Source organism: Taudactylus pleione, unplaced genomic scaffold (genome assembly GCF_031769625.1).
Source record: "Taudactylus pleione unplaced genomic scaffold, aTauple2 ptg000762l, whole genome shotgun sequence".
Taxonomy (NCBI): Eukaryota; Metazoa; Chordata; class Amphibia; order Anura; family Myobatrachidae; genus Taudactylus; species Taudactylus pleione.
This window is the reverse complement of record NW_028285164.1, coordinates 4,318,430-4,345,982: the sequence shown is the minus strand read 5'-3', so window position 1 is coordinate 4,345,982 and position 27,553 is coordinate 4,318,430. Positions and strand designations below refer to the sequence as shown.

The following is a 27,553-nucleotide window of genomic DNA, read 5'->3' as shown; positions in this document are numbered from 1 at the left end:
CCAGCAGTCTCTCATGTGACTCTTTGCTATGCTCAAAGCTGACTCACTTATGCTAAAACACTTTTTCTGCATACCACTTTGGTCTTTTAGACTGTAATTTGAAGCCTTTTGACCTACCATACTGTATGGATAATACAGCATTTGTACATTGTTTTTTTAAACTTAGGGATAAATTTACTAAAGGGAGAGTTTTTAGAAGTGAGTTTAGAAGTGTTGTTGCCCATAGCAACCAGATTATAGCTATTATCTTCTAGAAAGTGCTAGTTATATGTTAAGTAGAATCTGATTGGTTGCTATGGGCAACATCACTTCTAAAACTCACTTCTAAAAACTCTCACTTTAGTAAATTTACCCCAGTGTCATTAGTATATAAGGTAGATGTCCCAGCAATAATGTCCACACATATCTGCTTCTGGAATTGTAGCAGCTTTACCCTTATGACACCACTACTTAATACAGTGGTATTTGACTCCAATGCCACTAGCAGAAAATCAAATTCTGGGTCAGGTTCTGCAACATAGCCCAAGCGACCTCTTCATCGTCTGCCTTGACTCCAGTTGCTGGGTGATGGACAGCATCTTATCAATGTATTTCTTTCATGTCCTTACATTCACTTAGTTTAGTCCCATACAAACTGCATCTGAGGTTTAGTCTTATAAGAGCCTTATCTTTGTAAGCTGTTTGCAGGGCTATCCACATGTCCTTTGCAAACACCTTCCCTTTGATGATGAAAAATACTTGCTGTTCTAAAGCTAAGCTGGTTCCAATGATTATCTACTTCTTTGCAATTTGGGTTGTCTCCTGGATCAATTGTGAGCTTCTCATACTTTAACTGCAGTTCTATAGAGAATTTCCAAGTAGATTAGTTCTTTCAATTTTATGAAGCTCATACACTGTACTTGGGCTTGGAGAATACATTTTCACCATCAATACAAAGTTGTAATCCCATTGAACAGATCCTATGTAGCCACAGTGCTGGGCCCGTAACCTATTGGCAGATGCCTACAAGTTGGTAGGTGTGTAGCGGATGTGAACAAGGAGGTTAGTCCACACATTGATACCAAACCAAAGTAGGATTTGTTTGTCCACCCACCTCTTGAGGATTGACCACAAGTTCTCAACGGGAACAACTTCTCCCAACCATCCAAGAACAGTTTGGTGATGAATAATGCCTTTCCCAGCATGATGGAGCACCTTGCCATAAGGCAAAAGTGATAACAAAGTGGCTCGGGGAACAAAACATCAAACTTTTGAGTTCATGGCCTGAAAACTCCCCAGACCTTAATCCTATTGAGAACTTGTGGTTAATCCTCAAGAGGCGGGTGAACAAACAAAAACCCACAAATTCTGACAAACTCCAAGCATTGATTAGGCAACAATGGGCGGCCACCAGTCAGTATGTGGTCCAGAAGTTGATTGACAGCAATCCAGGGTGAATTGCAGAGATCTTGAAAATGAAGGGTCAACACTGCAAATATTGATTCTTTGCATATACTTCATGTAATAGTCAATAAAATCCTTTCACACTTATGAAATGCCTGTAATGTTACTTCAGTATACCATAGTAACATCTGACAAAAAGGTCTAAAGACACTGAAGCAGCAAACTTTGTGAAAATCAATAATTGTGTAATTCTCAAAACTTTTGGCCACGGCTGTAGTGTGTGTGTGAGAATATACAGTAGGAGATCAGTGTAGAACACAGGTCCCCAAACTCAGTCCTCAGGACCCCCAAACAGTGCATGTTTTCCAGGTCTCCTCACAGAATTACAAGTGAAAGAATTACTCCACCTGTGGCTCTTTTAAAATGTGTCAGTGAGTAATAAGTACACCTGTGCATCTGCTGGGTGACCTGGAAAATGTGACCTGTGTGTGGTGCTGAGGACAAAGCTTGAGAACCACTGATAGTGTGACATACTCTACATGGGCTCGATCCAATTAGGTGCAAGTTCTCCGCGACCTAAATAAGTGCTATATGCCACATTTACAGTACCGTTGGACTCATGGATTTTTGTTCACAGTCACATAGGGCTGCAAAAATAATGTGAGTCTGTGGTGAAATCAGGTTGTGAGGGGGGCAAATTGTACTGTACACCATTGCAATGGCAATTCACCCCCTTCACGCCTAATTGGATTGAGCTCTATAACTCTAAAATAATTAAATGTAAGATGGGCTGTTATACAATCTAAGAAATACTGATATTAAGATATTAAGCATCATTTCAATCACCTACAGCTGGAGAGAACTATCTGTGGAAATACCGAACAGATCTGATAAGAAAGATAATCCTGGTAGATCCAGTCCTAGATGATCTTATGGACCAGAAGCAACTGACACAGGAACAGTATAAACGTTTGTGTGACCAGGCTACATCTGAGGACAAGATGAGGAACCTGTGTGATATAGTGTGTTCCTGGTGTGACGATGACAAAGAGAAAGTAGTAATGGCTCTGAGAAGACACAACTCCTGGGTGACTGAAGACTTGGAATTAGAGGATCAGAATGAAATCATGAAATTCAAGCCGTTCACCAGTAAGTCTTATTGATACTATTTAATAAACAGTTCTTACCCTCTGAGTTATATCATTCACAGTACACTGTACAATATAACTATGACAGAGGTCAATGCAAAGACACTTTCTACAGATTAAAGTACTTGCGACTGAGTTGTATACTCTGGTTTTTTGTTTAGTATGACCCCTCCCTTTCATGCACCTAAAGAGCATTGCCAAATTGATTTGAGCAGCTTCCACCTTATGAGTTATATACCTGCCAGAGGTGTCCATACCCTAAACTGTACATCCCCAGAGATTCCTCATCCCGAGTTATACATGCCCACATAGTCCTTACCCTGATATATATATATATATATATATATATATATATATAGTGATAGAAGCACTGGAGAAGTGTGGAATGGCTTCTATATTTGTCCCAGATTCATGTAATTTGTCTTTAAAACCCCCAGGAGAAGTCTGTTAGGAAAGCAGACTAGTAATGTCGGCTTCTGTGAAAAGCCGAAATGGGTCCTGGGGGGGTGGATGTGAGGCGTGAGAGGGCTCCATCCACAGGTCACTCCAGGTCTTGGGCCTTTCAGCTTGGTAGCAGCCTCATTAGGGCTTCCACCTGGAACTGGCTGATTTAAGATGGGTTTGTTTGTGGCTGAGTGTCTCATACCTGGGAGAGCTGGCACTCTAGCCTGTTCAGAGATACTTGGTTAAAACCCTGTAAGTACTGTGGACATGTTTTGTTGATGGTGAGGGCAATAGGCCCTACCATTGTTATAGCAAGGGAATCTGCTGTGTAGTTAGTGCCCAGCCAGCCTAGGCTTTATGTGTATGCTCTTGTTTATACTTTTTTGTGTGTAAAGAGGGAGTCCATCTACCACCGGAGAGGGCCCCTATCCCAACTGTGTCACATACATACACATATATAATAAAGATAGAGATAGAGAGAGAGAGGCGGCACTCGCAGTCTAATAATACTCACTCACAGTGACCTTCCAGTATAGTTCAACAGTTTTGGTTTATTATTACCTGCATCAGCAGTATTAGACTGTGAGTGCCACCGCTATCTCTCTATATTTATTCCTGGTGGAATTGGATGCCACCTAGCATCTGTATGATTTGAATAGCATTTGGGAGTGGCGAGTATTTTGTTCTATATAATATATACTGTATATGTATAATGTATAGTCCACATAAAAAAGTAAAAAGCAATCACCAGGGACTTCTTCTTAGGAGATAAATTTATTGCTCACGACATAAATATACCAAGCATGCTCATAGTATCAAAGTTTCCGTCACCAAGCGTGACATTCCTCAGGACAAGATCCCATCAAAGATTAAGAAAAGCAGCAGCATACACAACAGTGCAACTACCCCCTTATATACTGGCAGTAACTGAAACACAGCCAAGGTCACGTGACACGTCACCGCAAGTGACATCATAGCCATAGTGAAGTATTAATACAATTAACAGGAAGCATTTACATGTAATACCTGAAATAAATCCTCAGTACAATTTTAACAGCAGCAGTCAGGGATCTCCGAGTAAAGAGAGCAGCCTCATTAAAGAATCAGCGCAACATTCGGAAATCACTTCTGGTAATCGCCAGCTGTGAAACCGAAAGTGCTGGTTGTCTAGGCAACATCATGCCAAAAGTAATATTCAGCATACCTGTGTACATTTAGCGACTACCACATTATACCTGAACCAGTTACATTAAATCAACTTCCAGTGCCTGTCAGCGCAGTGACACGCAATCCGGAAGTGCTCAGCAATGATTTGGAATGGACACAGAAAACTATCCTGTCATGGCAATTCAAGACTCCAAAACATGTATATTATCTTACAGTGCTACAGTAATTTGCACCAGCGTCCAAATCTCATCCTCTAACAGGTAATGCCACTTTAGGAAAAATAAACTGCATACCAGCTTTAAAATGGGAACTGACTATTATAAAGTCATTATATAGAAAACTACTATCAAACATTAATGTAGATATTCTGTACATACTTCTAAAGTTCTTTATGCATCAGATATATAAAAAGAAACACCTTCAGGTGTCCATGGAGTAAATTTACTAAAGTTCATTTAAAGATTAATTTTTATGAATCTCTGAAATCTCCTGAGATCGAATTGAACTTGAACAGCAAAATCCCTTAGCAAATCTCCAATTTACTAAGAATGGATTTTGCTTTCGATTTTCAACTCAAATTCAATCTTGCTTCAGTTTAAGAAGTGATTTGCTGTTCGATTTTGCATGTTCATGTCCAATCAAACAGCAAATCCCACTCCGAAATACGCTTCAAATCCCAAAATGAATAGAACTGCTTCATGCTTTCATTTTCAGCATGAGCAGTTTGTTTTGACACAGATACATGCATACATCAGTGAGATGCATTCATGTATCTTACTGTAACAAGCTTGTAATGAGTTAATGTTTTTTTTTTTAAATTATGTGGGATCCCCCCTTAAAATAGAACTAGCCACGTACTTTTTATAGCTAGACCTGGTTGTGTAAAGTACAGGGAAAAAAGTTTGCAGGGTCCCCCTGTACTTAGCACAACCAGCACCAGGCTCTGATCCGGTCCTGGTTCTTGAATTACAGGGGAAAAAATGCGAAGGGTTCCCCTGTATATTAAGAACCAGCACATGACTTTGCTGAGCCGGCCCTGGCTGTGGAGAAACAGGGGAAAAAACAAGTAGGGGTCCCCTGTAATTTCCACAACCAACACCAGACCCATTCTAATGGGGGCGGGTAATGTCACAGTCAGGGAAACCCAATCACTGGGTTCCCCAGCTGAAACATTACTCCTTACCGCTAGTCATCCCAGGCCAGGGATCCTTGGGGAGTTGGGGACCCCTCAAAAAAAGGGGTCCCCCTTTCCAGGGCACCCCAAGCCTAGGCTGATAGCCCGGGGCTATCCCCACCACCCATGGACAGTAGGTGGCGGGTTGATAGTATAAGTGTAGTGTAAAAAAACATAAGTGTAAATATTGTCTTTATGAGTAGAATTGCAGGTCCAAGCAAGCCTCCCCCGCATGGTGGTACTTGGAGATCCACAAGTACCAGCATGTGGGGTATTAAGGGCCTGCTAATACCTGTAAAGACATGTTTAAATAAATACAATACGCAAACACCATGACAGTATAGTTTTAATACATACATGCATACACACACACACATACTCACCTCCATTACCTGGACTGGTGCCCTTCTCCCTGTAGGCATCCTACATCTTCATAAAATAAAAAAAACAAGAAAACCTGACCCACAAAGCAGGTACCAATCGTGATGGTTGATACCTCCCGAATGAAGAGCTCAGACACAGCATTACCCTTTGTAGTGCTGTGTATGAGCGTTAATTGGCTGAGAGAGGTTCAGTACCCCGCCTCTCTAAGCCAATGAATGGCTCCCACCATTGAAGTCAATGGTTAGAACCAAAGAATCACCTTTAGTAACCCTGACTTCAATGGTGGAAGCCGTTCACTGTCTAATCAAGCTATGTCATGTATAAATACACAAATTATCTTAAGGATCAAAAGGTCGATCACCATTCAAAAATGCCAACTATTGATCAAATACTATAATCTAAAGATTCCGACCAACCATTGACACCAAAAAATAAACTGTACTCAAACCCAAGACTGCTAATTAAAACACTGCCTGCAAAGAATAAACCCACCAAAATGAAAAGGTAGTTACAGAATTACCAACCACTAGGAAGAAAAGTAATAAAAATGTAAACAACATAACAGTCAATTTTTGATAAACTTTTCAGGCATCTATATGTATGAAAATAATATATATAATTCAATTGAAGTGAATATTATATAACCCAGAAGTCGTCCATTATGTAAGGGAGTAGTTGCACCGGGGTGTATGCTGCTGCATAGGACTTTGGATCCAAAGCCCTATGTGAATGCACGACTGGACAATCATTATCTTAGTGCATTCACCCAGGGCTGGCTCCAGGGTTCGGAGCACCTTGTGCCGGCCCTTCAGAAGGCGCCCTAACATCAACCAAATTTGGGGGCGTGGCCTAATTATTATAGGCCATGCCCCCTGTGTGACGTTATTTTGAGGCGTGCCCGCATGGCACACCTCCAAATAATGTCTGGCTGGGGGAAAAGCCCAGCACTCCATCACTGGCTGGGCTTACCCCCAGCCCTCTCCCATCAGTGAATGGTTGCCGCACGCATGCGCGCGGCTTTCATTCACACTCCGGGGACACTCCGGGGGTCCGGCACAGCCACACAGTTGTGACGGTGGGGGTCCCCAACCTCCCGATTTGACCACCCGCGGGCCAAAGTACTGTCCTGCTGAAATCGAGATGCTGGGAAGGGGTGCCGCCCATCTACGGGTGGCGCCCCTGTGCGACCACACTGGTCGAACATCCCTTGAGCCGGCCCTGCATTCACCCCTTTGCCATCGCTGGGACTGGTTGCCATATACTTTTCATTGTTGTTGCCATCCACTTGGGGAATCCTGCATACCATCTGAAATATAGAGGCTACTGACTTCCATTTCTAGCATCAGCTTCTGTGGCCCAGGTGGACCCCCGCAGGTGGATGTACGGGCGGCATGCAGCCACAGCCGCTGCACCACTCTTTACAGCACGGGAGATATTCAGGACTGCCTTATCCCGCACAGCATACTGAGTGCTGACTACTAACATTAGTGGAGACTGGTGACTATACAAGCTTTCATATTTCCATCTGCATTTTATTTGTGGCTTAAAACCAGGAGTGATATCTTATGGTTATATGGACTGAGGGCCTCATTCAGACCTGGTTGCAAGCACTGAGCGCTCGCAACCGGGTCGATGTTTGCCCACATGCACGAGACCTGGCTAGCGACGGCCGCTCTGTTGCTACGGCTCTCGCACCAAAGGGGGCGAGCGGTCGATGTTGATTGACAGCTCGCCCCATTTGGAAGGTGGGCCGGGGGGTGGCCGGCCAAACAGAGGCGTTCCTGACAGAACGCTTGCCATTTGGGGGTGGCCCCACTGACATCATCAATGATGTCAGTGGGGAGCTTCATGCTCAATCAGAGCAGGAAGCTCCCTGAGGCTTGCAAGTGCCGAGACCCAACCTTAGGGTCTCGTCGCAAGCCCCGATGGTCACGATGGTCCTGATCATCAAGACCATCACCCTGGTCGGTTGCTAAGCTGTGGGTGGTAACCCACAGCTTGCTAGCGACCAGGATGCCGCATTTCAAGAAGCAAGCGGCCGCCCTCAATCAGAGCGACTGCTTGCATCTAACAACTGGGTCTGAATGAGACCCTGAGTCCTTTTAAAAACAAACAAACACGGTGTCATTCATAGATTAGACTTGGAGATCTCCATGGAATTATTGTGATCATTATTGTTGTTTAATTGGTTTTATGTATTTTTATATGCAGTATTTGTTGGTACATATGTATGTGTTACATGTTCACTTCAAATATAAATGTTTGCAATATAGCTAGTCATATTCTAGACTGAATAAATATACATTGCATATAGAATATATATATATATATATATATATGTGTGTGTGTGTTTTAGTGAACATCAGATTCCCTGATTATTCTATTTTATTTTATAATTATAGATCAAGGGTGTCTTATCAGCGCAAAAAGACTTTTTTCCTTTGAAATACTTTTTTTCTTTGTATTCCCTTCAAAGGCTGTCCAAGGGATCTCTACACCCGAGGGGTAACTTTCTGTGCTCCCCATACTTAAGTACCTCTAATTAAGTTTATCCAGGATAATATTATAACCCTGTGAGATTGATTTGCTGGATCTGATACTACTTCTGACCAGAGTCTAGCCAAATAGTGTTTACTGAGAGGAAAATGGCAACCTACTAGGAATTTAACGCCTTGGCTACTGAGAAATATACTACCTGCTCCTTCACTGAAATATATACCTTTGACAACACAAGGACTTCCTTGCCTGCTTCTAATACAGCTGAACACACATACTGATGACAATATGTATTTGGGCTATATTTCTTACTGGTGCCTCACTGCAGCTCTGTGGGTTACCTTGGTGTGATCACAGATTATGTCACACCAGGATCTGCCTATATCTGTGATTTTGGGGACAAAATGACAAGCTACTGGGACAAAAAGGTCATCAACTTCTTCCCAGGGTTCTAAAAATAGGGGCACTTGTCCTGCAGGACTTATATCATGGAGGAAATATCCCCTAATACCTCCTGGCCTGACCAGACTAACTATTGACATACACCCATAACAGATCTCTATCATAATGCTAAAATTAGAATATATATAGTTATATACATGCATCTTGACCCTGTTGCCCAACAATAGTCACAACAGGAAACTGCAAGAAGCCTTACCAGACTCATTGGGTGGATCTGTACCCCGTCTCTTGATCAGGATATTACTCCACCACTTTATTCAACTGGTCATTGAAGTTAGAAATACCAAGATACAAGAGGTTAGGGACACCCAGCAGTACTGAGTCAGTTCGTACCCCGTCTGTTGTATTACAGACACATGCTTAACAACTCAGCTTATGCAGTCACAATTTCATTTGCACAATAATACTCCTTGAAGTCACAAATAGAACATATATGCAAAGAAAAGAAGAAGAAAAAAAAGGACAAATGTCTCTAGACTGAGAACTTATGATACCCTGAGTCTTGTCCAGCAGCAGAACAGATTGGTGGTCACTGAGAGACAGAATCAAGAGCAGAAAAACTACTCACCTAGGATTTGAGAGTCTGTGTCTCCATGTCCACCCAATCTAGGCACCCACTATCAGGTAGGATCTAGGGATCTTGGTCTGGAACCTCCAAGTCTGTTAAAGTGAGGAGCCCTTTGTTTCTTGAGTTCAAAAGTCTTCAGATACACTTAAACATGCATTGATATCGGCCGGGGAGAGGAAAAGAACACAACAGCTTTGAGTGTTGCCAAGACCACTCTGTCTTTATTCTGAACAGACATACTATTTTAGAGCACTCTGATGTATTTAGCACATTTCAAGCATTACATACATCATTACAATGTGGCAGTATTGCCTAACTTATTAATATGAAAATACTAGTATTTAATATTCTTTGACACATCATTTAAAGATTATACTCATTATCTCTAGTCTTGTGACTTTAGGTACCAGACACTGTTCTCAATAGACACATAGAACTTCTTGTCTTATATATATAAATTAAACTAAATATAATTAGTAGAGATGAGTGGGTTCGGATCTCAGAGATCTGAACCCACCTGAATTTTGTAGATCCAAGTCGGATCCAAGCCAGCTCGGGGTTTCCCGCCTGACTCGGATCTCTCAAAATAATGCAAAACCGAAGAGACAAAATGTCAGAGTTCAGCCGGGGATCGGCCGTCCCTTACCGTCCCGCCGGCTTCCTCTGACTTCCCGGGCAGTCGGGCGGCTCGTGCGGCGACGTGGGAGGTGGTGAGCATTCTCCCTGATGCTGTGTCCCGGGCGGCCTGGTGCATGGGGATCGGAGTCCCTGTCATGGGCGCCGCCATGACACTTCCTGCTTTGACTGCTTTTCCTCCCCTGACAGTCTGGCCGGTCAGCTGACGCTGTGGACCAATCAGTGGGCTTCCAGGGGTATATTTCCAGCTCCTTTGTATCAGGTAGTTGCCTGAACAACCATTGTCTCTGCTAGTGTTACTAGTGGTCTCTCGTTCCAGGTTCCCTTCCTTCCAGTGATCTATTCCTGTGTACAGCTATATCGTCCATCTCACCAGTGCTTTACCACCTCAGCCTGTGTGCAACTATTCCATTCATCTCATCAGTGCTTTATCATCTCAGCCTGTGAGCAGCTGTATCATTCATCTCATCAGTGCTTTACCATCACAGCCTGTGTAGTTATACGTACCCACCTCTCCAGCGTCATAATCTCTGGCTGGCTCCAGTACCTCTACCCACCTTGTTACTGGACTCTGTGGTCTCTACCTACGTGTTACAGTATTGCACCGTGTTGCACTCTTTCTGACTGGCAACCCGGTAGAGTGTGTCCGCAGTGCACACTTCCTTGTACCTCAAGTACAGTGTCCCTACGTGCCCCTTACTGGCACAGACCCTTTGGGCCACGAGTGTTCATTTCTCCTTTTTCCCGCAGGCTTTGGTCACCTAGTCAAAGGACCGCGACCTGCTTACGAGGTGCAGCTCAAGCCCATATCCCGATTGGTGGGGTCACTGGCGAACACCATCTCGTGGGTTAGATTATGCACCTTTGACTAGGTCTCGCCAATGACCAAGACCCGTGGATGCGGAGGTCGTACATTCAGGCCCCTCGCCTCCATTTCCTCCCGCAGCCTCTGGTCTCAGCTTCCAGAAAACCGCCTCCCAGCGTGACAGTTTGTTCAGGCCACTGGAAGCTATGGGCTCCCCAGGTACTGGGAATCTCCAGGAGCTAATGGCTCGCATGGATAACCAAGAGGCGGCACAGCAACATGTGGCCCAGTACCTACAGGAATTATCTGGTCAGCTCCTGTCTATTCAGAACACTCTGGCTACTATGTCTCATACTCCACCTTCTGACGCTCCTACGGTTTCTCCGGTATTACCTTCGGGGGTCGTTCCTCAAAAATCCTGTTTTTCACTTGGCTACTCCCAAGAGGTACGATGGTACGCCTCAACAATGTCGTGGTTTCATAAACCAGTGTGAGATCCAGTTTGAATGCCTACCCCAGAATTTCCCTACCTCCCAGTCTAAGGTGGCCTATGTAATTTCGTTACTAACCGGGGCAGCTCTGGATTGGGTCTCCCCCTTGTGGGAACGAGCAGATCCACTCGTATCTAGATATGAAGAGTTCGTGGCAGCTTTCAAAAGGATCTTCGATGAACCCGGGAGATCCGTCTCTGCTTCTTCAGATTTGCTTCGCGTTCGTCAGGGTACCGGGTCCGTCGGGCAATATTTGGTACAATTTCAAACCCTGGCGTCCAAACTAAAATGGAACGAGGAAGCACTGAAGGCAGCCTTCCTACATGGCTTATCTGAGAGGATGAAGGATGAATTGGCATCTAGGGATTTACCTCCCACCTTCTCGGATGTTATATCCCTCTGTATAAAGATTGACCTTCGCCATAGAGAGCGGTGGGGAAATAGGGGGCATGGAGATCGTCCTCGGGATCGCCCATCCTTGGGATAAAATGCCACTCCTTCCTTCCTTAGCAGTGAGGAGCCGATGCAAATTAACAGATCCTGGTTAAGTACCGCCGAACGGAACCGGCATTGTCAAAATAAATTGTGCTTATATTGTGCTGCTCCGGAGCACATATTAAGGAACTGTCCTGTATTGGCGGGAAACGCGAAACCCTAATTGATGTTGGGAGCATGCAATTGGGGGTTATTTCTGACTCCTCCCAAATAGACAACAGTTTATTGCCTGTGTCGCTTTCCTACCGGTCCAGGACAAGGATGGTTAAAGCCCTTGTGGATTCTGGGGCTGCCGGCAGTTTCATTTCTAAGTCACTGGTTCAGACCCTAGGCATTCCGGTGGTTCCATTGCCAAACAGGTTACTGCTCTCAGGTGTAGATGGCAAAACCTTGTTAGGAAGATCTATTTCCTCTAAAACCCTGCCAGTGTTCCTCCAGATTGGATGTCTGCACCAGGAGACAATAGAATTTTTTGTTCTTACTGACTCAGCCTTTGAACTAGTTTCAGGCCTCCCCTGGCTACAAAAGCACAACCCTACGTTTGCCTGGTCCAGTATGCAGATTTTATCGTGGGGTCCAAGTTGTTTCCATGGATGTCTCGTCCAAGTACTCCCTGTCCGCACTAATACGGTGTCTTCCAGTGGAAATATAAGCTTCCCCCCATCTGACAAGCCCAAGTGTTCTTCTGTTCCCGGTCTACCAGCAGCTTATCAAGATTTTGCCTATGTATTCTGCGAACAGGCTGCGGATAAACTTCCACCTCATCGTTCCTGGGACTGTGGTATTGAGCTCCTGCCAGGGAAGAACCCTGCTCGGGGTCGAACCTACCCATTATCAGTTCCTGAAACAGCCGCTATGGCGGCATATATAAAAGAAAATCTAGCTACGGGGTTTTGTTTTTTGTTTTTTTTTTCAAATACTTTTTTATTAATTTTCAAAATAAAGATCACAATATGTATTACACAAAAAGATCAGGATTAAGCATTTCCAATATGAGTTGGTAAACTAAGCAAGTTTCTAGATAATACTTAAAGTAGAACTCTTTAAGCCACATATATGATTCAAAATAGAGAATAGGTATATTAACATTATATAGAACATCTTGACCATTACCTTGGTCCAAAATATTAGATGACCTAAACGTTATCAATATTCAATTAGACATTGATGTTATTATCTAGAACAAATTAACGCTAGATTATTTGGAAAGACAATATATATCAATGATCTAACACAATACATAAAAGATGAGACATGACACATGAATGAAAAGAAGGGAGGGAGGGGAATAAAAAATAGCATTGTCAAGTATTAAAATCCGTATTGGAGTAGACTTCTTTATCTTAAAAGTAACTCTTCAGATTTAAGAGATCCAAGTATGGTTGGAGTAAGTAGGAGGAAGTAGAAGATAGCTTATCTATATATTTCGTACCTCTTAAGAGGAAGCTATATTTCTAAGCAAAAACCAATCTGTGTTCTCGAATAATTTAATAATCTGATCTTGTGTCGAGCTTTCAAGAGTATTTATTTATGTCAGGCAAGGTTGATCGTCTGTCATAATACATTAGTTGTAACAACTTTTGCTTAACTTCTCTAAGAGAGGGCAATTCATCTACTAATCCAATGTATTAATATTACTTTCTTCGCTATCGTAATTATACATATGAGTAATGGAAGAATATTATTTTTATGAGGTCCTAAATCCCAGTTTTCAAAATTGTCACATATACAAGGCACTAATTTAGGTACTAGCTTGAGTGTAAATAATGTATTTATCATTTGAGTCATTTTGTTCCAAAATTTCTTAATTATACCACATTCCCACATACAGTGGATAAAGGTAGCTTCCGTTATATGGCATTTAGGACAATTTCCAGATTCTGATGCTACCATGTGTTTACGCTGTGCTGGAGAGATATATGCCCTGTGAATCGTGCGCATATGAACTTCTTGAAGATATGATGACCGCAATTTTCTCATTATAAAGTCAGTATGACCAGTTAAATCATCAAGAGATGACATAGTTGGAGCATCCTTCCGCCAAGTATTATATAGTGAGACCCACTGGACAGCAGAGTGATCATTTACTAAATGCTTATATAATATTTTTATTTTAAATGGAACTCTACATATCAATTTGAACAACTGTTGAAGGGGTGCAGATTTTCTGTTATCTTCAATTATCACTGTGAGTGATCTGATATAGTGTCTAGTTTGCAAATACATAAAGAAATTTTGTTTTGGCAATTTAAATTTCTGTTGCAATTCCGTAAAAGACAATAAAGAACCACCGGGATTGAAAACTTTGGAAATGTTAGAAAGACCTTTTTCCTTCCATTGAAGATAATTAGTATTAAACAAGGAAGGAGGGAAAGCCGGATTGTCCCATAAAGGTATATAATCAGTATATTGAAATTGACTTCTTAGTCTCTTATTAATTGATATCCAAGAAAAGTAGGTGTCTTTAAAAAGTATATTGTTTAATATATGGAAAGGAATATCTTTACATTTAGAGTGTAGCAACGCTCCAGGAGAATAAGGTAAAAATAATTCTACATCAATTTGTTTATCTGTGTATGTTCCTCTTTCTAATAACCAATCATTAATATATCGGAAAAATATCGAGAGAGAATAGCTTTTTAGATCTGGGAGACCAAATCCACCCTTATCTCTAGTAGTAAACATTTTTGCTTTCGCTATTCCTGGGCGTTTACCTTGTCATATAAAATAATTGAAAGTTTTAGTTAAAGTTTTAATATCTTTTTGGGTAAGACTAATTGGTAGCATTTGCATTAGATAAAATATTTTTGGAAAAATTATAGTTTTTATAACTGCTAATCTACCCAATAGAGATAAAGGTAAGGATTTCCAATTATCTAATAAAGATTTAATTTTGTTTATCATTGGAGTGTAATTAGCAGTATACAGCTTTTGTAGGTCTGAAATCCCAAATATTTAAGAGTAGTTGAGATCCCATTAAAAGATTTCAAAATGAGCAGAGTTTCAAAATATGTTTTTGGTCCACTAGTTGGCATTACTTCGGATTTGTCCAAATTCACCTTATATCCTGATACATGCCCAAAAGATTGTATAATATCCATCACTTTCTGAAATGAAGTATGAGGATTTGTAATAAAGAGTAACATATCCGCAAAAAGTGCGATCTTTAAGATGACTTTACCAATTGATATTCCCTCTACCTGTGGGGATGTTCTCAAGGCTATAGCCAATGGTTCAATTGCTATTGCGAAGAGGAGCGGAGAAAGAGGGCAACCTTGTCTTGTTCCTCTTTGAATCTCAAACGGTGATGAAATATATCCATTGCATGATACTTGTGAAAGTGGTTTTGTGTATAATGTTGTCAAAATATTGATGAAAGATGCTGAGAAGCCAAATTTACTCAAAGTTGAATAAAGATGTTTCCATATCACGAGGTCAAATGCCTTCTCAGCATCAAAAGACACTACCATACTAGGAGTAAGGGACTGAGAGGTATTAAGGTGTTGCACAGCCGCCAGGACCCCCCTGGCATTTACCACAGAATGTCATCCTGATATAAATCCTGATTGATCTGTAGGTATGATTTGTGGGAGTATATTCTTTAATCGTTCTGCAAGAATTTTTGTTAGAATCTTATAGTCAACATTGAGTAAAGATATCGGCCTGTAAGAACTTGAAAGTGATAAATCTTTCTTCGGTTTGGGAATAACTTTAATGATTGCAGAATTAAAGTAAGAAGGGATAGAGTTAGTAGTGATAATGTGGTTATAAAAGGATACCAAATGATCTCCAATCTGTGAATGTGGGTTTTTATAAAATTCAGTTGATAGACAATCCGGGCCAGGGGCTTTTGAGGGTTTCAGCTGCTGTACAACCCCAGTGACCTCTTTTAATGTAATAGGTTCTACTATAGTATCGGCCAAGTCTTTAGTAATCTGCGGAAACAAAAGATCATCCCAACCAATAAATATCTGTAGATTCGAATGCGGTAGTATTATTAGAGTAAAGTGTAGCATAAAAAGTTCTCATCACTTCTGTGATTTCATTACTAGAGGTAGTCAGAGATCCATCTGCCATACGCAGTGGGTGAACTACCATTGGCTTCCTCATTCCCTGTAATAGGTTAGTTAATAGTTTTCCAGTCTTATTGCCAAATTTATGAAACTTATAATTAATTAGAAACAGATATCTGTCTCCTTTATTTTTCATATATTCCTCAAAATGTTTTTGGCTTCATTATATATTAATTTAGATGAGGGAGTCGGATTAGATTTGTATGTCTGATATGCACTAGTGAGTTTAGTCTGTACATCGGATTGTGCATTAGCAAGCCATTTAGTTTCAGCTGAAATATAGGAGATAATATGTCCTCGTAGGACTGATTTTGCTGCTTGCCAAAATAATGAAGGATTAAATTCTGCATGGGAAAGGTTATTATGTTTATAATCCATCCAAGCCGAAACCAGCTTATTTCGAAAAGTGATTGATTGTGAGAGATATGTAGGGAATTTCCAATGACGATATGATCCTCTATCTGTTTTTGTCTGAATAGATATCCATACCAATGCGTGGTCAGATAATACTATAGATTCGATGTTTGTTTCCATGACTTGTGGAAAGAGAGAATTAGATAGTAAAATATAATCTATTCATGATAATGTATGATGAGCAGCTGAAAGACAGGTGAAGTCTTTTTCAGTAGGGTTAACTGCTCTCCATACATCAATTAGCTGTAGCCTAGAAGCTAGTTCTGGAACTCCCAATTTAGGTAATTAAATTGGAGAGTATGTACTGTGTGAGCAATCTAAAATTGCGGATGATATGAGATTAAAATCCCCACAAAGTATCAGTGATTTTGGAGAATATACTAATAACTTAGTAAGTATGTATTGAAAGAAAGATTTCTTATAAATATTTGGGGCGTATATATTGCATAGGATATATGTGATTTCATTTAGACAAATTTCAGCAATAATATATCGGCCTTCAGGATCTATGTCTACCGAAACTATTGATAAAGGAATAGATTTTTTGGCTAAGATAACTACACCTCTTGATTTAGAATTAAATGGAGCAGCTGCAATTAATGTCCAATTTAGCATTTGCAATTTCTTAGTCTCTTCTGCTGTCAAGTGAGTCTCCTGAAGGCAAGCAATATCTATTTTTTGTTTAGAAAGATACATGAGAATTTTACGTCGCTTCACAGGTGAATTGATTCCTCCTACATTCCAAGTTTCAATTTTTAATGTCATGTTATCTCATAGTGGGCAGATAATGTAAGTCTATAACAAAGAGATTTATAATCAAGTATACGCATATTAATTATGAATCGGGGAGGAAAAAACACAAGGGAAGACATACAAATAGACATAGACAAGGGATCAAAAAGGCGCATTGTATTCCAGAAGATTACTGAAATATTAGTTATTTCCTTAAACCACAATATGCAAAATAGCATTTGCATTATTAATTCCAAAATCACAACTTTGGTTAGCTAATAGGACTCAACAGAGCCCCGTGCCATAACCTACATAAATTCAAAGTACATAAGAATATTAATTAGAATATATATCCCTAATTTACTTTTAGAAATGTAGCAATTAGTAACAATATGTGTAGCTTATAAATCAATTCTCATAGCAATAAAGATTATATGTTATTCTAATTACTTTCAACTAATTATAGCAACATATATGAATTAAGTAACTAGATTTTCATAACCACACTTATTCAAACCATGTGAAACCAGATCTTTCTGAATTGTTCAAAATTAACAAATTTTAAACATGTTATTCCCTAAAAGAATATTAATGTGTTTCAGGAGGAGTATCAGAGATATCTTGCGCATTAGCTTCCTTTTCTTCATCAAGATAAGCCATAGCGTTAGGAGGATTGGTGAAATCCATGTAGGTGGATCCTTCAAACAATCTTAGCCTAGCTGGATAAACAAGAGCAAACTCGCGCTTGTCTGCAACCAGTCGGGAACAGATTGGAGAAAAAGCCTTTCTGGCTCTGGAAAGTTCTACCGAATAGTCCTGGAATAGGAAAAGTTTCTTGTTTTCCCAAATTATAGGCATAGTTTTCTTCTTAGATGCTGCCCAAAACGCTTGCTTGTGTAGATAATTGAGACATCGAACAAAAAACACTCTTGGTCGAGATGCAGAAGAACTAGGATTATGACCTAGTCTATGAACTCTTTCTATAACTAAGTCACGGCATTCCTCTTCAATTTCTAGTATCATTGGCAAAGTGTTGCGAACAAAATGTGATAATTCTGAACCTTTAATGGATTTTGGTAGTGCAACCAATCTAATATTGTTTCGACGAGACCTGTTTTCCAAGTCGTCTATTTTATTCCAGAGATGGTAGTTGTCTTGTTCTAATTTTTTAACTGTGTGTTTCAGTTCAGAAACTCACTCTTTGTTCCGTCACAGTAACTCTGTAACTTAGTTCTTTCAATTGCGAAATAATATCGGATACTGCCTGTGATAGAAGTGGGCCCATGGTCACTTTTATAGCTTCTACAACATCATTGTAGGTAATAGGAGTGTCTGATATTGTATGATTTTGCTTGGATGATAGTGAATCTTGTGGAAGTATTGCTTTTTTAGCTGCTGGTAAAGCAGGATCAGCATTGCCTCCCGACGACATGGTCGTCTCAGCTCTCCGTTTCTCTTGTCTCTGCTGTTGTGGTTTCAGCGGTGTTGAAGTTTGGAAATATTTTTCCATAGAAATTGAATAAACAATAAAACTTAATATTCTTCCTTTTATTATTTGTTATTTATTAGAATTGTGGTATAGCAGCGGAGCTCTGTGAAAGAAATAATTACTACATCTAAACTGATCTCAAATCACACTTAATGAGTGAAATATTAATACCACATGAATATTAAAACAAGTATTAATAGAGTAAGTAAATGCTTTAGGACCAGCCCAGCATTAACTTTACTATAAGTGAATGATGACTGTTTTTAAATATCCATTGGCAATGGGGGGGAAATAAGTTGTTATTAATTCTTCTAAGTCCGGATGTGTCCCCAGATGAAGGCTCTTCTAAAGCGTTTGATAGTGAGGTTTTGTTCTCAAAATGGCGGGCATCAGTATTGAGAGTCACTGAGAATAATCATCAATAGCAGTGTTGCTGCAGATCTAACCTCCAAACACCTTTGCCAACCAGAATACCCCTTTCTGTACTCACAAGTCCCCGCTTCAAGCGTTTTCAGGCTGGGAAGAAAATCGGCAGCGCTGTGCACTTCCAAACAGCAGCGCTCACTACAGCCGGAAATCGAGCACGCGGCTACTGTCTCCGCACAAGGCCTCTGCTGATTGCGGCAGTCAAGCGTTGCGGGGAATGGATCCAACCCGTCAGCGTTCTCCAGAGGATATACCCGGTCAGGTACCAACTAAGTATGGCTAGCCAGACGCCCTCAAATCTCCGGCAGAGCTTCAGTTACCAGGAGAGCCCAGAAGCGTGCATCCAGTCAGGCTCACATCCAAGCCATGCCCCCCCTAGCTAAGGGGTTTATCCGGCCCCCCACTTCTCCAGCAGGGGCAGGGTTTTTTTTGTTAGCAAGAAAGACGGCGGGCTTCGGCCTTGTATTGACTACCGTGGTCTCAACCAGATTACTGTAAAGAATCGATATCCTCTGCCTCTGATTCCGGAGCTTTTTGATAAAGTTCACGGGGCCTCTCTGTTCACCAAACTTGATCTGCGGGGTGTGTATAATTTAATTCGTATTAAAGCTGGAGATGAGTGGAAGACCGCTTTTAACACAAGAGACGGCCACTTCGAATATCTCGTAATGCCCTTCGGACTCTGCAACGCCCCAGCGATATTTCAAGGTTACGTGAACGAGATTTTCCGGGATGTTCTCTACAGTTTTGTTATAGTCTATTTGGATGATATTCTAATTTTTTCCAAGAATTTGCAGGATCATCGCCAGCATGTCCGCGAAGTCTTGTCCCGCCTCCGGAAGCATCACCTGTATGGAAAAATATCCAAGTGCCTTTTCGAACAAACCGCGGTATCCTTCCTAGGGCACATCATTTCTGGAAAGACCCTCCGGATGGATCCGGAGAAGTTAAAAGCCATTTCTGACTGGCCGTTACCCAAATCCTTGAAGGCTACTCAATGCTTCTTGGGTTTTTCAAATTGTTACTTGCGGTTTATACCAAATTTCTCTACACTGGTGTCACCTATCACAAATCTCACAAAGAAGGGGGCCAATACCATTCGCTGGCCAGATACTGCCATCCAAGCCTTCCAAAAATTAAAAGAAGCCTTCTCCACTGCACCTATCCTGTGCCAACCCCAATTGGACAAACCATTCACAGTTGAGGTAGATGCTTCTTCAGTAGGGGTAGGGGCAGTACTGTCTCAAATCTCAAGTGATGGAAAGTACTATCCCTGTGGGTATTTTTCTCGTAAGTTTTCCATTGCCGAAAAGAACTACGGAATTGGTCCTTACCGTGTTCGCATGGTCATCAACCCGGTCGCGTATAAGTTGGAACTCCCTCCTCAACTAAGAATATCCAATACCTTTCATATTTCTTTACTGCGTCCTCTAGTGCTGAATCGTTTTCAAACTTCTGCTCCCAAGTTACCTCAAGTGCAAACTACTCAAGGTACAGAGATCGAGGTAGGGAGGATTTTGGACTCTCGATTTACCCAATCTAACAAACTCCAATATCTCATTGACTGGTAAGGGTACGGTCCGGAAGAAAGGGCATGGATCAGGGCCACAGACATTCACGCGCCTCAAATGGTTCGAGCCTTCCATACTAGATTTCCTGGTAAACCTGGTGGGTGTCCGGTGTCCTCCCTGAAAGGGGGGGGGTACTGTCAGAGTTCAGCCGGGGATCGGCCGTCCCTTACTGTCCCGCCGGCTTCCTCTGACTTCCCGGACAGTCGGGTGGCTCGTGCGGCGACGTGGGAGGTGCTGAGCATTCTCCCTGATGCTGTGTCCTGGACGGCCTGGTGCACGGGGATCGGAGTCCCTGTCATGGGCGCCGCCATGACACTTCCTGCTCTGACTGCTTTTCCTCCCCTGACAGTCTGGCCGGTCAGCTGATGCTGTGGACCAATCACTGGGCTTCCAGGGGTATATTTCCAGCTCCTGTGTATCAGGTAGTTGCCTGAACAACCATTGTCGCTGCTAGTGTTACTAGTGGTCTCTCGTTCCAGGTTCCCTTGCTTCCAGTGATCTATTCCTGTGTACAGCTATGTCGTCCATCTCACCAGTGCTTTACCACCTCAGCCTGTGTGCAGCTATTCCATTCATCTCATCAGTGCTTTACCATCTCAGCCTGTGAGCAGCTGTATCATTCATCTCATCAGTGCTTTACCATCTCAGCCTGTGTACAGCTATATCATTCATCTCACCAGTGCTTTACCACCTCAGCCTGTGTGCAGTTATATTGTCAGTGCATTATCACCTCGCCTGTGTGCAGTATACCTCTATTCCAACAGTGCGTTACCACCGCCACCTGTGTGCAGTATACTATCCATTTCACCAGTGCTTTACCATCACAGCCTGTGTAGTTATACGTACCCACCTCTCCAGCGTCATAATCTCTGGCTGGCTCCAGTACCTCTACCCACCTTGTTACTGGACTCTGTGGTCTCTACCTACGTGTTACAGTATTGCACCGTGGTGCACTCTTTCTGACTGGCAACCCGGTAGAGTGTGTCCGCAGTGCACACTTCCTTGTACCTCAAGTACAGTGTCCCTACGTGCCCCTTACAGGCACAGACCCTTTGGGCCACGAATGTTCGTTTCTCCTTTTTCCCGCAGGCTTTGGTCACCTAGTCAAAAGACCGCGACCTGCTTACGAGGTGCAGCTCAAGCCGATTTCCCGATTGGTGGGGTCACTGGCGAACACCATCTCATGGGTTAGATTCCGCACCTTTGACTAGGTCTCGCCAACGACCAAGACCCGTGGATGCGGAGGTCGTACATTCAGGCCCCTCGCCTCCGTTTCCTCCCACAGCCTCTGGCCTCAGCTTCCAGAAAACCGCCTCCCAGCGTGACACAAAATCTCACAGCTCGCAAGCTTTTGTCTCTATATATAAGGGATGCGGCGGGCGCCATATCATTCCGGCTGTGGAGACTGAACAGGGAGGTTGGGTAGTGTAGGGCTGGGGAGAGGTGCTGTGCTGTCTGCGGTGTCCTGGGCTGGTGATGATCCATTCTGGGCTGGTGCTGTGCTGTCTGCTGTGTCCTGGGCTGGTGCTGATCCATTCCGGGCTGGTGCTGTGCTGTCTGCTGCATCCATCTGGGCTGGTACTGATCCATCTGGGCTGGTTCTGTGCTGTCTGGTGCTGTGCTGTCTGCTATGTCCTGGGCTGGTGCTGATCCATTCTGGACTGGTGCTGTGCTGTCTGCTGTGTCCATCTGGCCTGTTGCTGATCCATCTGGGCTGGTGCTGTGCTGTCTGCTGTGTCCATCTGGGCTGTTGCTGATCCATCTGGGCTGGTGCTGTGCTGTCTGCTGTGTCCATCTGGGCTGTTGCTGATCCATCTGGGCTGGTGCTGTGCTGTCTGCTGTGTCCATCTGGGCTGGTACTGATCCATTCTGGGCTGGTGCTGTGCTGTCTGCTGTGTCCATCTGGCCTGGTGCTGATCCATCTGGGCTGGTGTTGTGCTGTCTGCTGCATCCATCTGGGCCCAAGTTCTGGACACCCCCCAAAAAATATATATTATCAATTCTTATTCTGTGTTTGTGTGCGTGTTAGGCTTAGCCGCACAATATACAGCAAGTTGCAACCTAGTGCTGCCCGACTCCAGTCGTCATCAATTTGTGCTCTAGGTCCAAGTTCTGGAGCAGAAATTTAGTTTTTAAAATGGTCTTTTTATGTCTAATAATTGTCTGTGCATGTTATGCTTAGCTGCACAAGATCTAGCAAGTCGGCAATGCGACCTAGTGCTGCCCAACTCCAGTCGTCATCAATCTGTGCTCTGGGCCCAAGTTCAGGAGCTGAAATTTAAAAAAAATGTCTTTTTTTGTCTAATAATTGTCTGTGCGTGTTAGGCTTAGCCACACAAGATCTAGCATGTCAGCAACGCGACCAAGTGCTGCCCGACTCCGGCCATCTTTTTTTTTGTCAATTTTTTTTCTGTGTGCGCATGACTGCACATGTGTGAATATTGTAACCGCACCTTGGCTACACTATTGGTGCTTGTGACACTGCTTCAAGACCGCAGAAAATATGGAGGGCTGTCACATGACAGGAGAGCAAGGCCTAGAACCACATGTTGTAGCTGCTGCCAGCAGTGCAAGGCCGTCAACTTCCTCGTCCTCTATGAAGGCCCATGCCCCAGGACTTAAGTCATGTCATCAATATGGTAAAGCTACTTATACTGAAGTTAAGAAAAAAGAATTGAAAGGAAATTTGCTTTTAGATAAGCAAAAAATTGGCAATATGCCATTCACTACACAAAGTGGCAAGGAAAGTATAAGGCCTTGGCCTTTCTTTATGAAGACAGCTGGTTCTGATTCTGATAGCCCTTTGGAAAAAACAACTGTGTGCCCTGAGAAATCTAAATCACAAATCCCCGAGGAGAGTGCAAGTGTGTCCGCGGTTGCCATGTGTGAGCCAGACCTAAATTCTAGTGTACTGGAGGATATTTCAAGTTCCAACATTTGCGTGCCCTCTGTAAATGTGGGGAAGGGCAGTCAACATCTTGCAGACGTAGTCATAGAGGATGCTTCTGTGGAATTGCACATGGAGGAGGAGGATATCTTGGTAGTTGAAGGTGATAAGGTTGATTAGGATGTTGATGAAGATGTTGGTAATGAGGATGTTGATGCTGAGGATGTCCTTTGTGTAAGTAAGGCAACAGCTGTTGCTCATGGATTGAAAAAGCCAAAGCCCATTGTTGTCATGCCCGGACAAAAGACAAAAAAATTCACTTCTCACGTGTGGAATTATTTCCACCCTGATCTGGACAACAATTTTCAAGCCATATGTGACCATGCCAAGCAAGAGTGAGTGGAGGGAGGGACCTAAATCACCTAGGAACCTCCTCATTGTTATGTCACTTGGAGTGCATTCATCAAATATCAAAGTGTACATCACCAAGTTCCAAAACTCAAAATGTAACAAGTCCAGTGTCACCTACCTGCTCCCTCTCTGTGAGATCCAAGCGTCTTCGATCTCCAACACCAACACCTGCATCATCAACATCCTCATTCATCATCGGGAGTAGTCCTGCTGCATCCAATGTTGGTATTCAAAGCATGATTGACTCCTCTACTATCCATGATTCCTCAGAAGAATCCTTGATGACTACGCCTGTTGCTGCTGCTGTTGCTGTGAGTGGATCATCATCCCAGAAGGGGTCCAGGAGGAAGACTACTTGTATCATATCCTCCAAAAAACAATTAACTGTTAAACAATCATTTGCAAGGGCAAACAAGTATGACAGCAATCACCCATTTGCACAGCAGATTACTGATGCCATAACAGCTTTGCTGGTATTAGGTGGCATCCAGTGTCCGCCATTACTGCAGTGGGGTTTCAACACTTAATTAAGGTCCTGTGTCCTCGGTATCAGATCCCTTCTAGACTCCACTTTGCTAGAACAGCAATTCCAAGTCTGTACAAGGACATTAATAAAAAACCTTATTAATTTCCTCAGAAATACCATTGTACCCACTGTCCACTTGACCACTGATATGTGGACAAGTGGGACAGAGCAAACAAAAGGATTACATGACTGTGACAGCCCATTGGGTAGGTGTATTGCCTACAACAGCAACAGCAGCAGCAACATCTACCAAAAGACAGCTGACACAGAGGCAGGCTACTTTTTGTATAACTCATTTCACTAAGAGGCATACTGCTGAGAACCTCTTAGAAAACCTCAGGTAAATCAATGCTAAATGGCTTACCCCACTTGGACTCCCCTCTGGATATGTGATTTCTCTCAATGCCACCAATATTGTGAGAGCATTACATGTAGGTGAATTCCAACTTGTCCCATGTTTTGCTCACACAATTAATTTGGCGGTGCAATGTTTTTTAAAAACTGACACGAGATGCTCTCGGTGGCCCGCAAAATATCTGGACATTTTAGACATTCGGCAACCACTTGTCGAAGATTGCATGACCAGCAGGTACTATTAAATTTGCCCTGCCATCAGCTGAAGTAAGAGGTAGTAACTCGGTGGAATTCTACCCTCTATATGCTTCAACGGATGGAGGAACAGCAATAGGCCATCCAGGGCTATACAACGGCCTATGACATAGGCCGTGGAGGGGGAATGCACCTTACTCGAGCACATTGGAGAATAATTTCTGTGTTGTGCAAGGTTCTCAAACCCTTTGAACTTGCCACATGTGAAGTTAGTTCAGACACTGCCAGCTTGAGTCAGGTCATTCCCCTCATCAAAAACAGCTGGAAAAACTGAAGGAGGAGTTGAAATGGAGCAATTCCACAAAGTATGTCGGACTGGTGGATCAAGCCCTTGATTCACTTCACCAGGATCCAAGATTTGTCAATCGATTGAAATCTGAAAAAGAGGCAATTTGGAGTCTCATACACAAACTGGCTTTGCATTACTTAAGTTGCCCACCCTCCAGTGTGTACTCCGAAAGAGTTTTCAGTGCAGCTGGCAGCCTTGTCAGTCATCGGCGTAGGAGGTTACTTCCTCAAAATGTGGAAAATATGATGTTCATTAAAATGAATTACAAATTCCACGAGGAAGACCTCTACCAACAATTACATCAAAAAATTACAGATTCCAGTGGGGATGAATTAATATTGTGTGAAGGAGAGGATGTACACACTGATGGGGATGATGAGGACGAGGACAACGACAACTTGTAATGTAAAGCCAGTTTGTGTATGGGATCATTTTCATTTCCATGTCCAATGCACATTGGCAGCTTGTTTTATGGGGGCCCCAACAAACCAATCATTTCAGCCACAATTGGCAGTCCTTGTCGCTGAAATGATTGGTTTGTTAAACTGTCCTGTTTCGTATACAACATAAGGGTGGGTGGGAGGGCCCAAGGACTATTCCATCTTGCACCTTTTTCCTTTCCATTATGTGCTGGTTGTGGCATTGTTAGCTGACATTTTAAACTAATGTTATGGTTGCTTTAGGAACCAATGATTTATATTTAAATTAATTTATTATCAATTTTACAGCCAGGGTCTGTACCAATTAATTGCTTTGTATTAATTATGCAGCCAGGAGCTGCACCCAATGAATTGTTTGTTATTTAATTTTTTTATCAATTTTACAGCAAGGGGCTGCACCCAAAGAATTGTTTTTAATTAATGTATTATTCATTTTATAGCCAGGGACTGCACCCAAGGAATTGTTTTTAATTAATGTATTATCAATTTAACAGCCAGGGGCTGCACCAATTAATTTATTTTTATTAATTATGCAGCCAGGAGCTGCACCCAATGAATGGTTTTTTAATTAATTTATTATCAATTTTACAGCTAGGGGCTGCACCAACTATCAATTCTTCAATCCTCAAGGGTATCCCAACCATCATCTTTGCACAGTCCTCAACTCTATTAATAATTCTATCAATCAGTTTTGAGCCAGCAAGCTGAATGCAACCTTTTCCCTATAACTAGATGAAAAAAATCAATATTGTGAGCTGTGAGGTGGTCAAAATTTACTGGAAACGAGTGGAAATAAATGTTATTGAGATTATTAATACTGTAGGAACAAAAAAAGGCCCATTTTATGTGATTTTAGCTGTTTTTTTATTTTTTTAGAAAAAATCCAGAACCAAAACGCAAAAACAAAACACGGAGGTGAGGTTTTGGCAAAACCAATCCAGATCCAAAACCAGGGGAGATCCAGAACCAAAACCAAAACACGGGGGGCAGTGCACATCTCTAATAATTAGTGTATACATTCTGCTATTTCTTATCTTATTATGAACATATCTTTTCTAGTTTTAACTAGCTAAAATGACTCATGCTATATGAACACATTCCTAACTGAAAACTGAAGCACTAATGCCCTCTTTCAGGGAAAATATTTAATATATTATGACTTTTCTTCTTTAAATTTGAACAAAATGGAGTCATGCTTGCTTCAACATGGTTCTCATCTTTATCACAGGCATTATGTTTTACACACAACAGCATTAATTGTTTATATATACTGTATAGTTGTATATTGATAAAGCTAAAAAGTATTTTACTTACATGTATTTACAATTTTAATGAGTTGTATTATATCCTATATCACATGCGTTGAAGGACTATATGCTTCATTTTAATATTTTGTGGTTAAATTCAGTGGTGTCCCTACCTCTCTTTGCACCCGTTGAGGGTAGTGGTGGGGAGCCTTTCCTGCGCGCGGCCCTGCCGCACGCAGGCAAATAAGGGGATGTGGCCTCATGGGTTTGGGCATGGCCTTGTGGCATGAACCCCCGTTTTTTGTCACACCATGGGTGCCGGCTGCGCCCGGGGTTCAGCCTGTGTGAAGTGCCAGCTTCTTCGGTATGCTAGGAGCCAAGAGCACCCGGCTCCTGTTACTGAGGGGGAGTCAGCACTTTGGTGTCACCCCTCGACTGGTGACACCCAGGTGCAGCGCGCACCCCCCTTGTGATGCCAGTGGTTCAATTAAAACATGTTCCATATTAACATCATGTAATAATTATAGGGAATATGTCCTATGTTTGTAATAAGTGATGTCATGTTTTCTGTTTTTTGTAGTCGATGAAAAATCATGGGACAAATTATGGGACTTTCCAATTATAGGTAAGTTACATGTTATTGAATTTTTTTTCTGTCCTCTAAGGTTCTGAATCAGAGGTGGACAGAGAAGTGGTCGTGGCTGCATCTATTGGTTGTCTCCAGACTACGACTTTATGCGAATGCTGCTAAAAGCTCTTCCCTGGCGTGCAGCCATGCATCCAATT

General features: G+C 42.3%; 1 protein-coding gene across 1 annotated transcript in view; it reads left to right on the top strand.

Moving 5' to 3' along the window:
• LOC148476932 (uncharacterized) overlaps positions 1 to 27,553 on the top strand; it is a 181,822-nt gene that overhangs the window by 98,935 nt on the left and 55,334 nt on the right. The window contains exons 9-10 of the mRNA XM_088457527.1: positions 379 to 394; positions 2,244 to 2,532. Of these exons, the coding sequence (XP_088313653.1) occupies positions 379 to 394; positions 2,244 to 2,532 (305 nt within the window). The remainder of the gene's footprint in view (positions 1 to 378; positions 395 to 2,243; positions 2,533 to 27,553) is intronic.